The 13,101-nt window shown below is 38.3% G+C and overlaps 2 protein-coding genes across 3 annotated transcripts in view; one reads left to right on the top strand and one right to left on the bottom strand.

Annotated features, from left to right (window-relative positions):
• The window catches only part of LOC128890203 (alpha-glucosidase-like), a 41,149-nt gene extending 36,910 nt beyond the window's left edge, over positions 1-4,239 (bottom strand). Inside the window, exon 1 of the mRNA XM_054148484.1 lies at positions 1,535-4,239. The gene's annotated coding sequence lies outside the window, so the exon portion shown is untranslated. The remainder of the gene's footprint in view (positions 1-1,534) is intronic.
• LOC128890201 (dual specificity calcium/calmodulin-dependent 3',5'-cyclic nucleotide phosphodiesterase 1-like) overlaps positions 1-13,101 on the top strand; it is a 106,080-nt gene that overhangs the window by 89,700 nt on the left and 3,279 nt on the right. Inside the window, exons 5-11 of one of the 2 annotated variants that reach the window (XM_054148480.1) lie at positions 500-553; positions 4,117-4,366; positions 7,387-7,644; positions 8,998-9,167; positions 10,300-10,545; positions 12,606-12,832; positions 12,905-13,000. In XM_054148480.1, the coding sequence (XP_054004455.1) occupies positions 500-553; positions 4,117-4,366; positions 7,387-7,644; positions 8,998-9,167; positions 10,300-10,545; positions 12,606-12,832; positions 12,905-13,000 (1,301 nt within the window). The remainder of the gene's footprint in view (positions 1-499; positions 554-4,116; positions 4,367-7,386; positions 7,645-8,997; positions 9,168-10,299; positions 10,546-12,605; positions 12,833-12,904; positions 13,001-13,101) is intronic. The other variant, XM_054148479.1, reaches the window with a different exon arrangement.

Genomic DNA, 13,101 nt, shown 5'->3' with positions numbered 1-13,101 from the left:
AGGTATGTATGTAAGGAATTTCAAAGTAACGTGAAGCTAGAATAAAATAAATTCGAAAAAGGAACAAATGTAAGATCAGTACATTAGGTGGTGTAATCAAGTTACATACTTTACATTATTGTAACTTTAAGATGCTTTTTCGAGAAAGAAAAGAAGGTAATTTCTAACAACCATTTTTTGAAAATTATTCTTATCGAATGAAGCTTATGATAATTGCTGTTACAAGGTACGAATGAATAGCCTCTGAAACCTGAATTTTCAATAAAAGTACGATATGATTAGGGGCCCAATGATAATTGAAGCTCAAAGAGAGTATCTCGAATAACTCGACAATCAACCCCTTTTCTCCTCTAAATTTTCTCTTCTCTCTCTTCCATCTCTCGTGACAAATTTCGAAACACGCGGACGAACGTTTCCTGCTTGATACACACACAAGCTCCCATGGATGTGATCTATCGTTAATGTGAAACACGTTTTTTCTTGATGTTTGGAATTATAGAGACGCAGAGCGTGCCGAGTCAACAGCTACTTGCCGTCAGGGTGTACGCCGTAGGTTCGTTCAACTGTTTGAAATAACAATTCGCGAATCTCGATATCACGTTCACGTTCGTACATCGTACACTATTTCTTGCCGCTTTATTGCGTTTCCATTGAGACTCTAAGCGAGCTTTGTTTACGATTCGAGGCTTGGAATCGAGGGGGCAACGCGAGACTGTTTACCAAATCGAGGATAATTGAAATTTCCAACCGCGTGGGAAAAGACGGTTAGGTTCATTGAAAAACGACCGATAACGCGTGACGTCATTTACGCGATAAATACAGCGCGAGATCAAACCGTGTTTTTGTTTATATTCGAGGATATAACGCGAGAAGGAATGTGTTTATAATAAATCAGGAATTCGCGAACTCGGGACCTTGAGGTCCTCGAACGATCTTTCACGCTGGGCCACACCCTATTATCCGTTTTATTATTTAACGCATTATTGTTGGATATAAAAGCCAGATGCTACGATATTCTCTTCTTTTAAAATATATTAGGCCATTGTACAAATCTTGATACAACTTGTTACGCGCTAAATTACAAAATTTTCTTCGTTTTCTGCATAAGTTAGAAATTTATCAAGATTATTGTAATCACTCAATACATACGCATTCAAAGAATCTCAAAGGTATAAAAAATAATGTGAAAATGAAAATAGGAGTCTATTGAATATAGTCTTCTAACGATTTGAAATGGGCGAACGTAACATAAAATTCGGAAAACAAAAATAGGAGTCTATTGAATATAACGATTGAAATGGGCGAACGTAACATAAAATTCAGAAAACGAAAATAGGAATCTATTGAATATAGTCTTTTAACGATTTGAAATGGGTAAATGTAATATAAAATTCAGGAATAATTTTAATTGCAAAATTGTAAAGGATGAAATGAAATATTGTATTATCTCATTGTAATCGTGTTCGGTTAATTGTTAAATTAGATCCGAACAATTGAATAAAATAAATGAGTAAGCTGCTTTTTTAACACTTACGAGTGCTGGTCAATAGTGGTCAGCAATGGTCAGTAGTGGTCACTAGTGGTCAGTAGTGGGCGGCTCTGGTCCCTGGTGGTCGCTTTCCCCCACCAGTGGTCCACACTCGAGTTGAACCGCGTGCGCGATCGTGCGACCCATATCGACCGAAGGATCTACGAAGACTGAATGTGAGTGCCCGAAGGTCCTCGATGGGGGACGAACCCGTACACAGGCCAAGATAAAGGAGTGGGGTTAACAATAATAATCCGGCGGGTTAATTCGAATGGCCATTCGATCTACTGAGAGAAAGAATACGTGAACTATTAATGTTTCACCAAAATAATATTCACCATAATTGTTTAAACAATAAACACTAATTATCTAGGAATCAATAACTATTTTAGCTACTGTTAATTAACTAATGCTACTCATGAGTTCTTAGTACAAATATAAAACAAATAACAATCCAACTAAGGAATTAATGCTATACTACTAGAAACATAGTATAAATAATAATCCAATCCAGAAATGAATTCCTAGTACAAATACATGTATTTCAAATAATAATACAACCTAGAAATTAATATACAGTCTCGCGTTTCCCTCTCGAAACTCAACTTAGGCGTAAGTTTCATAGTCTGCACGAAACATGGTTCACCCTATAACAGAAACCCTACATAGTCAAATCTGTAAATACACTTGTAAATACACTCACCCTGTATACCATTACAATTCCAATTTCCAACTGTTTGTTGGTACCAAAGCGTGCGTGCATGTGTGTTCCCAGTCGATTGCATCTGCGATTCGATAATAATAGCTTATATTTGCCGAAACGTTCGCCACCTTTAGTGCGATACCCCTAATATTCATAACCAGTGTTATTATTCAATTACGATTATGGACTGTGAAATTTACAATTCTCGAGTGTGCAGGTTTGTAGTGGTGTTTGTCCAATTTTCATAATGGCCACGACAAGGGTATTATCGCCGTTTCATTGTCTCCATTCACCGACAAGTGCGCCTGTATTTATGCAGTGCATAAACTTTTTTTTATCGATTGGATGCAAAAGTAATTGAACTCGGCACTCTAAAAAATGAAACGCTGGCTTCGAAGAGATTACTACCTCGTCAGGTCAGTCGCGTATTAACCGCCATTCATTGCAATCGCGTTTTTTTTATCTGCGCGGCTGTTACGCCATCAAAGATTTCTATCCTTTTGCTGACATCTAAAAAGAACTCGAGAGTTACCCCAAACGCTCCGAGTCGATTTTTGCACGATAGTCGATTGCTTGGATCTGTAGGATTGAAGATGTCGGTGGGATGTGCTTTCTCCATCCTAATTTCTTTTAAGTGCTAATTACATCACGCGTACTATAGAATTACCTCAAGACCATTATTAAGTAGAAACTGGTTAATTACACGCTTGGCGTTAATTACTTTTAGTAGGTTTTAATCTAATCGTAACTCTCGAGGAAAATGATTTTGTTTTGAGTTGAAGATTTATTGCTTAATATTTTCAATAAAGAAAATAATAAAGGAAAATTGCATTGTTTCTCTCTGAATTCAGCGTTCCTCATTTTTATAAAAGAAATTCACCACCATTCTTATAAAATTCACAGAACCTGCACTTGAAGTCATAAAAATATTTGTGTGTATAGTGTTTATAATATCCCAGTTCCTTTAATATGATTCCAATTTTCCTAATTACGTTTGACACTGAAGAAAACCTTGTGATTCGTTAATGAAATAAATAATAACGTCAAGGTTAGATTCCTGTTGCAATGAATGCGTGAACACATGATAAAAAATAAAATAATACAAATTTGAAATGGAAATCTAACGAGACGTTCATTGAATAAAAACTTGCATTACAAGTCGAAGATGACCAAACACAAAAGTGTCGGTGCATATCATCGAGGACTCTTCCAAATCGTTCGATAATTATTCGCTCAAAAAGAGATTACGTTTACTTGCATAAAATATCCCCGAAAATTGCACAAAACCTTCGACATCCCCGACAAAAAAAAAAAATAAAAAATAAAACGTAGAAACGTCGAAACACGACGATCGCAGTTTCAAAAATAGATTGTAAAAGCTACATTGAGATAACGGAGAAACATTCCAAACAAAAATCTTGTTCGAAGCCCAACCACACGCACCCTCTACCACCCTCGTTCAAAAAAGACGAGTATTCCCCATCGAAAACCCAACGCGCACTGCAAAAAAAAAAAAACAAGCTTCCCTCACAAAATCGAAACACCCTTCCCGAAGCGTGGTAGTCCAGGACCACAAGATCGATTAGCGTCGAGCAAACCAAGTCCATAGCGCCATTAGCTTCTTCACTCACGATTCACGTTCTTTATTTCAATCAAAAACGAAAGAGTGCGTGACCACCAGCGATCCACCATGTATGCGTGAGTGCGTGCGCGTTCTGTTCATCGAAAGAATGAAAATAGAGAGGGTGAGAGTCGATTAATCGAGGGAACCCCGCTCTGTTCTCGTTAAAAGCGAGGCTAGGGATTTCCATTTATGATCGGACGTATCGCCGCGAAACGTTCACGGTACGATCCGCGAATGAGTAACAATGAAATTTATTCTTAGACGGCTGGCAGACGAGGACGACGAACTGTCGGAGGTTCAGCCAGACGCCGTGCCACCGGAAGTACGCGAATGGCTCGCCTCGACCTTCACCAGACAGCTAGCCACCACCAGGCGGAAGGCGGACGAGAAACCCAAATTCCGATCGGTCGCCCACGCTATCAGGGCGGGGATTTTCGTCGATCGGATCTACAGGCGGGTCACCAACACCGCGCTCATGCAGTTCCCCCAGGAAGTGGTCAAAGTACTCAAGGTAGCTATCCACGGGCCGATTAACATTCGATTTTTGGGATTTTCGGGATTGTAAACCCAATGATGTTTTAACTAGGGGTGTGCGGGATTCCCGACAATGTTCGGGATTCCCGACAATGTACGGGATATACAGGGTGGTCCACCTAAGTAAGGCCACCTAAATATCCCCTCTAATTGTGGGGGTACAACAAGTATTCTGTATGCTATTTGAATTGTCTGAAAAAACCATTCTATTGCAAAAGATTTCTTTTTTCTAGGGTAAATTTTTTTGGAATTTACAATGTTATCGATTTTTTTTGCGTATAAATGTATAATTTTTTTTATTGCATCGTGTAGCTAATGTAAAAATACGTTCAGGGATGTACATTACATGACCTTGAAATGACCTTTGAGTTCAAAAATTAAATGGAAACGAAAAATTGTTGTCTGTCGAGACTTTACAGACAAAGACGTCGTTCGGGAATACACTACGAATGACTTCTGACACCGCAGAAATCTGATCATTTTTAAACAGTTCGTCAGTTTATGGATATTATCCTTCGCGATGAGTTATTCAAAGCAAGAGAAAATTGATATGATTCTGATTTATAGTAAAAGTGATCAGTGTTTAAGGCAAGCTGTTCGATTGTAACGAACGAAATTTCCTGAACGCAACTGTCCATCGCGTAGTACATATGGAAAGGTGGTCAAGCATTTTTTTGAAAGTGGTAGTGTCAATACGAAAAAGCGTACGCGAACCCATAATGTTACAAATCAATTAAATACGAGATTTATTATGGAAAAAGTTGCCGAAAATCCGCATGTTAGTACACGACAATTGGAACGGGTAACTAATATTTCCAAAACAAGCATAATACGAATACTTTGTGAACAAAAATTTCATCCGTATTATGTGTCTCTCCATCAGGATCTACATGGACGTGATTTTGAAAATCGCCTGAATTTTTGTTAGTGGGGTTTACAGCAATATGAAAACGATGAATCGTTTTTTGAGAGAATGTTGTAGACAACAATATTTCGTTTCCATTTCATTCTTGAACTCAAAGGTCATTTCAAGGTCATGTAATGTACATATCTGAACGTATTTTCACATCAGCTACACGATGCGATAAAAAAATTATACATTTATGCGCAAAAAAAACATCGATAACCTTGTAAACTCCGAAAAAAATTACCCTAGAAAAAAGAAATCTTTTGCAATAGAATGGTTTTTTCAAACCATTCAAATAGCATACAAAATATTTTTTGTACCCCCACAATTAGAGGAGATATTTAGGCGAGCTTGCTTAGGTGGACCACCCTGTAGAATAATATCTGAGACTTCCGAAAGTGTTGTTATTCTTAAAAATTTCAGCGATCCGAATGTACGGGATTTCGAAATTCTCGGGAATCCCGAACATTTACGGGATCTCATAATTCTCGGGAATCCCGAATGGTTTCGGGATCCCAGAAATTCACGGGAATCCCGGATGTAATCGGGATTTTGAAATTCTCGGGATTGCATCCCGATCCCGGGAAGAATGCCCGTCCCGACCGGGATCCCGCACACCCCTGGTTTTAACACCTTCACGGCTAGGCTAAAACACGTGAGGATTTCTACACGGTCAGTCTAAAAAGAAACCAAACTTTTACTATAAAAAGAAAAAAGTACAAGTAAAGTTGTTACACACACGTTTATTTACTCAAAATAATCTCACTCTGCGTCAATACAACGTGTAGAATATACTAAACCGAAATAGTGCTATAATGTGTCCCTTTCATTGGAATTAGAATTGTTACCTTGGATAATTCACCCTACTCGCCTGATCTGTCTCCCTGCGATTATTTTCTTTTCCAAAAATTGAAAATTCCACATTGTAGCAACATTTCGGAGATTCAGGCCGCTGTAATCGCCGTACTAAACGGGCTACCAAACAGGAGCTGCAAAGGTCCTTCGAAATGTTAATTACGCGTCTACACGGTGTATTGACGCAGACGGAGATTATTTTGAGTAAATAAACGTGTGTGTAGAAACTTTACTTGTACTTTTTTCTTTTTATAGCAAAAATTCGGTTTCCTTTTAGACAGACCGTGTATAGCGTTAAAATTTTGTCTCGAGACGTACAATTTTCACGTACAATTTCGTATTGACAAAAGTAATTTGTTTTCACCAAATATCCAATAAAAGGCCCGTGTAAGTTTCACGGAGATCCACTTATTGTTTTTAAACGATTCGTAAAGACGTGCCTGATTTTCAGCGTTCTGAAACAGGTTTCCTCCAGAGATTCGAACCGCTGCTGAACCCAAACCCAAACCCGGTTAATGAACGAAAGGTTACTGTAACCCATACTAACCACGAAGGAACGGTTCTTGAATTGTAGGAAGAGCGGGTTAACCTGCTCGGAGTGGGTTACTAGTAGAAGAAGACATCCTAGACATCCAGACAAGTTAAAGATATGTGAACTTACAGCAATATTCAAATCAAATGAAAGTAAATTGTTTAAAATGTACGAGTATATAATGAATGTAGGATTGATTAATTTTCGAGTGTTGTTAGAAACGGTATTTGTACTTTCTTTTTAAACTTCAACAATTATTTGGCATAATAAATGTACAATGAACAGACATAAGTTAAAAATGGAATAAATATATACAAAATATGAACACACACACATACGAGTAAATGTAAGCACTTGCATGACCTTCTTCTCGCGGATGGACAGTAGAGTAGAAAACAGACAATATTGAAATAAAATTGATTACCGTTTAGAAACATGGTAATAACTATGGTTTTTACTGTATTATTATAACGCCCATACAACCGGGTTAACCGGGTTACTCGGGTTACAGATGTCTTGTGTTACCTGGTTAAATGGGTTATTCTATAATACGAAGTACCGAAACCCGGTACGGGTTAGGGTTCGAATCCCTGGTTTCCTCCTCAACTACGCTAACTTTTCTGAACATTTTTATGAGGCTAAAATTCCGTTGGAAATAATTGACAAACTCCTCACAGAGTTGAAATTTGCATATTTATTCAAGACCCTGGACGACTGGTCCTTCGACGTGTTCTCGTTAAGCGAAGCCGCGATGGGAACCCCCGTCAAGTACCTGGGCTACGATCTGCTCAACCGATACGGGATGATCCACAAATTCAAGGTGCCCCCCGCAGTGTTGGAGTGCTTTTTGGGGAGGGTCGAGGAGGGTTACTGCAGGCATCGTAACCCGTACCACAACAATTTGCATGCGGCTGACGTCGCGCAGACCATGCACTACATTCTCTGTCAAACGGGACTCATGGTGAGTTCGTTCATTAATCAAGAAGGATTAACTGGTTCTTATCGAATTCTTATCGAAAAGGAAAGACAAGTACCGATAAATAATCAGCTTTATCTGGTATTAGTTGAGAAAAAAACAATGTTTATATTATAAATCTTTTTATCTAAAAGAATCTATAGATAATGAGCTTAACTTTAATTCTGGAGAAATTTGATAATAACAAATGAATAGTCCGTACGACGAAAGATACTGTGTATGGAAAAGTGAAGGTACCTTCTATTGTCATGGATCTTAGAAAATCGTTCACCTAACAGATTTCGAAATCTATTGAAAACAAGAGAATGGCCGTCATGGTTCATGCAGAGTGTGGATAAATAAAGCTACTGTTACTAACAGAATCGATCACATTATTGGCTAAACGTTGAAATATAAATTGAAAATAAGTAAACAAGGTTCGTGCAGAGCGTGGACAAGTGAATCTACCTTCAGTTCTGTGGAATGTGTGTATAGCAAAACGAAGAGCTGTTGTCAATTTATCGAGAGATTTCCACAATCAAAACACATCTGTACCATTTATCTAATCTAAGAAACTGTATCACTGCGTACGCTATCGTATCACTGTCATTGAACTGGAACGTATACACACGAGCCTCCCCTCACTCTGATCCCATTAGAATGCACATTCTAGGACAGTGCAAATGCCCTGAACTGCTCTGCTCTGCACTGGCGTATTGCCCTCTGGACAACGACACGTGAAAGGGGAAGAGGTCGTGCTGGAGGGCAGTCATAGAAACTCAAAAGCAAAAGTAGACCAAGACATCTGAATTCCCTTATGTCATCAACATTTTACTAAAATTTCTTTTTTTTAAATGCTTGAAAACTACATAATCTAAGATTCGTCACGGTATTTGTTCTTGACGCCTCTTCAGAATTCACGAATCTTATCCAGATTCGTTTTCTTCGACACCTCAATAAGTTCAATAAATTCTTAATGAAAATAAATCGCATCCCATCTTCGCAAATTCTTCAAAAAGAATGAATAAACCAGATCTCCGTCTAAACTCCTGCAATCTCCTCTTTAACAACGTTTCACCGTATATTCTATCAACGGTGCAGCTTTAAAAAAAAAAAAAAAAAAAATCGAAGTAAAAAACGACTACCGCGATTCGTTAATTTCTCGTTTAAACTTCGCTCGCAATTAAAGCACTCTTGGGCGCGAGCTGTTAAAGCGGCTCGCGCAAACGAAGGAAATTCCTAGGAAAAGCGAAAGGTGAAATTTCGAACTTGGACGTTTTCACGACCACGTTTACACGGAGAATTGCACGTTCGACGGTGGATTACGCCGCGAGCGTAACGTGTTTGCTTGTTGCGCAGAATTGGCTGACCGATCTGGAGATTTTCGCCACCCTCGTGGCGGCGATTATTCATGATTACGAGCACACTGGGACCACAAACAATTTCCACGTAATGTCCGGTAGCGATACGGCGCTTCTCTACAACGACCGGGCAGTTCTGGAAAATCACCACATCTCCGCGAGCTTCCGGTAGGTATATAGGGGACGCGATCGAAAGGTCACGTGTATCTAACTCACGTTCTAACGAGTTGTCGATTACTCGCAATTTTCATTCCAATTTCAATCGGTGCGAAACGAGAATTGCTTTCCCTTGGTGTCCGAAACGCGTGAATCTGTTCATTTTTGGAGAGATAGACAAGTTGTATCCGAGTCCTTTTCCCTTTTGGAGAACTTTTAGTATCGCATTGTGTATGAAATGTATGATAAAGTACAACGTCCGTTCTCTTATTCTATCGCACTTGAAATACCTGATCAAGTTACAGTTCCTGCTCTCGTATCCAACTAAACGTGTCCGACCAGGTACGACTTATCCTGTCTTATTCTACTTAACCCATTCAGCCACCGTTCACCTTACTCTTCCTGTAAACGAACCACTTGTTTTATATTACACTCTAAAACTCTTTATATCAAATATAACATTGCATATTTATTATACCAAACCTACCATAATACTAACTCGTTTGAAAAATGTTTTATCGCGGAATCATTGTCCCCGTTAAGACAATTCAATTAATTCTCCGCCTTCGTTTCGAGAATAAACTCCGTCCCAGTTTCCAGAATAAAAAAACTTTCCGTTTTTCCTGTTAAATAAAGCGGAAGTGCATTGTGGAGAAGTTATCGAACAGAATAAATTGTCGAGAAAAAGTTGCTTTTGTATTACGTGGGAGCCTGGAACAACAATCGGACGTTTCATTCCATTCGAAAAAAGTATGCTCTCGTTGAAACAAAGAACAGCTGAGAGCTGAACGAAAATGGTATTTAATTCCATGACACGTTTGATGAAAAAATAATCGGTAGCGTTGGTTAAATAGAAAAAGGTCGAATTGGTTGAATGTAATTTAAACGAAGGTAACTTTTCCACTTTTCGTCCAACTCCTTTTTTTAGCACTAACTTTATAGAGAATAGTCATTTTAACTCGTTCTTACTTTTTCAATTTGTCAACAATATGTCCAAATTCATATTTGCCTAAACTTCCTAATTAAATTTAGTAAATTTACTTCACTTAATGAAGCATTATCTTCATAATAGAAATCTGATGAGACATCTCTGTAAACCTAGCGTTAATTTAAACACGATTCTCAACCAATTGTATATTTTTAGAATATTGAGAGAGGACGAGTGCAACATACTGCAAAACCTTTCGAGGGAGGAGTTCCGAGAATTCCGTTCCCTGGTCATCGATATGGTCCTCGCGACCGATATGAGCTTTCATTTCCAACAATTGAAGAACATGAAGAACATCCTGAGCCTGGCGGAGCCTAGCGTCGACAAAAGCAAGGCTGTCAGTCTCGTCCTCCATTGCTGCGACATCTCGCACCCAGCCAAAAGATGGGACCTTCATCACAGGTAAACTAACTTCAAACTAATGTCTTTAAGACTAATCATTTGTTCGATCGCGGTACAAATAGGTACAAATGAGATCTCGATAAAAGTGTTAATTAAAATGCCATTGGGAGCGTTCTTCGTTAAAATTTAAATAGGTTCTACTTGAAATTACTCATCGACTGCACAATGGCCACAGGAGGATATGAACCCTTTTAAATATAATTAAATGTCTGGCACTGGGCAAACTTAAACGCCGTAAAAGAAGCTTATTATCTGGAATAAAAGATTCGTGATCAAGTTCCTCCTTTCAATCGAAGGCTACTTTAAGTCCTTCCAGGGCCATTTTGCTTTTCACTATCGCAACGATCGAAAGATTTTCTTGACATCCGGTATTCGTACTCGTCTTTGAAATTGACATTCTATTCGTGTCGCTGGCAAGAAAAGATTCCATAAGGTGTATAGAATTTGATTTCAATGGCTGCCTCAATACTGGATTCGATTCTTTGAAATTTATGTTTTCTGGGTGATTTCGTTACTAGCTATAGATTTATTATTAGCCTGCGAATATTTGTGCATTTATGACAAATGTAAATATGCGAGAATATGTACAAATGCATAAATCTATAAAATATAATTTACAAATGTATAATATAATGTTGGTTTACATTATTTTCTTCGCTTGTGTATGTAAAGATATGAAATTGCGCAAACATCCGCAGTCTACTTGCTATAAATATTAGGTTGCCCCGAAAGTTTCTTTATTAATAAGTAAAGGGTCGCACAGATTATTCTGACGTGTTCCCACGTCACGTCAGGCACCGTGGGCCCACGTCAGACATGAGAAATTGTCAGAAATAATGAATCCTTCGATAATTCTGAGTTTATGGCACTTCGGTTATTGAGGTCGAAACGGGTATTAGAGATTCTAAAAACCATTCAACGCTAAAGACTCGAAATACCTTAAATCTCAAAAATAACCTTTTCTCGTCCGCAGGCCAAACGTACCAACACAATTTCAATGTTATGTTCCTTGCGACGGAACACTCTTTTTTTTTTTTGGAATGTCGAAGAGGTATCGCGGTAGGCGATGTTAACTACTTCAGACGTGTAGTTGTCTAGTTTGTCAACAACCAACCTAGCCGTGACGAGATTTAATAACGTTTAACGTTTAATAACGATATTAAACATTTTTTACAGTACAAATAAAGATCGAGCATAACAATAATAATGCTAATAATTTTTCTTATTAAAATTTCTTAAGATCAGATTTAATAATTTTATTTATTATTTCAATATGTTTAATCATTTCAAGTACAAGAAAAATTATGTTTTTGTATTTAATATGCTGCATTTTATATCTAATCAAATGCATGAAAAGCTGACAAGAATGCAGTTTAAATAGAAATTATTTCATACTTTTCACTGCATTTTCTCATACTTTTATAACCAATTATATCTAGAGCTGCTCATATAAATTACTGGTCATATAAATTTATATAAATTAACTAAAAATTATTTTATACTTTTTAGTGTAGTTTTTGTTTTTCTTAAATTAGTTTATCTCTTAAAAATGGAAAACAGGTTCCTAGAAAACACCTGAGTCTTCTAACGCTTTCCAACGCTCACGAAAAATGTAGTAGTTTTGATACGCTCCTAACGCGTCAGAACGCACATTTCGTCAGATAGCATCAGCCCACGTTACGTCAGAGTAATGTGAACGTCGCCATGCAAAACCCTATGTTAGATTTTCATATCACGCGTCTCATGACACGGGATCACGTCACGTCAGAGTAATCTGTGCGATCCTTAACACATGCACAATACTTTGTTTTATGTTACATTACTGAATTGTGTACGATCTATTTTCCTCCATTACTGTTACATCATGAATATATATGAAATTCGATTGTCTATTTGTACAAACACGATCACATAAAATAATTGAGTGCAACTCGCGAAAGAAACTTCCGGGACAACCTAATATAACGAATATCGCACCTTTTCCATTCATGAATATTTAAGTACCGCATTTGCATTGTACTGAAAAGTATAATTTTCCAACTACCTCGTCTGACACGCAGATGGACGATGCAGCTTCTGGAAGAGTTCTTCCGGCAGGGAGACAAAGAAAGGGCCATGGGATTGCCATTTTCCCCCCTATGCGATCGTAACAATACCCTGGTGGCTGAATCCCAAATAGGGTTCATAGAGTTTATCGTCGAGCCCAGCATGCAGGTGTGCAGCGACATGTTGGAGACGGTCCTCACCCCGTTGAACACCAAGGAGAGCGTGGACGAGTCCAACAACGGTGAGCCTATCTATGGTCACGCTTAGGTGCGTCTCAACTGCGAATGGTACTCGAGAGATGATTAATCCGCAGGTTCGAACCCGGAGGCTAGGAGGTTTAAGATTGGAAAGCCATGGATTCCTTGCCTCGCGGAGAACAAGAGCATTTGGAAGGAGCAGGCTGTTCGAGGTATCAATTCATAGTTTCCTTTGCGTGGTGTTAGCCTCACTCTTATCAGTCTCTTCTAATCTGCATTCCTTCTGTCTCCCACAAAACAAAATGTTAAAAAT

Source organism: Hylaeus anthracinus, unplaced genomic scaffold (assembly GCF_026225885.1).
Source record: "Hylaeus anthracinus isolate JK02 unplaced genomic scaffold, UHH_iyHylAnth1.0_haploid 12000, whole genome shotgun sequence".
Lineage (NCBI taxonomy): Eukaryota > Metazoa > Arthropoda > Insecta > Hymenoptera > Colletidae > Hylaeus > Hylaeus anthracinus.
This window is presented reverse-complemented; position numbering and strand designations above follow the sequence as displayed.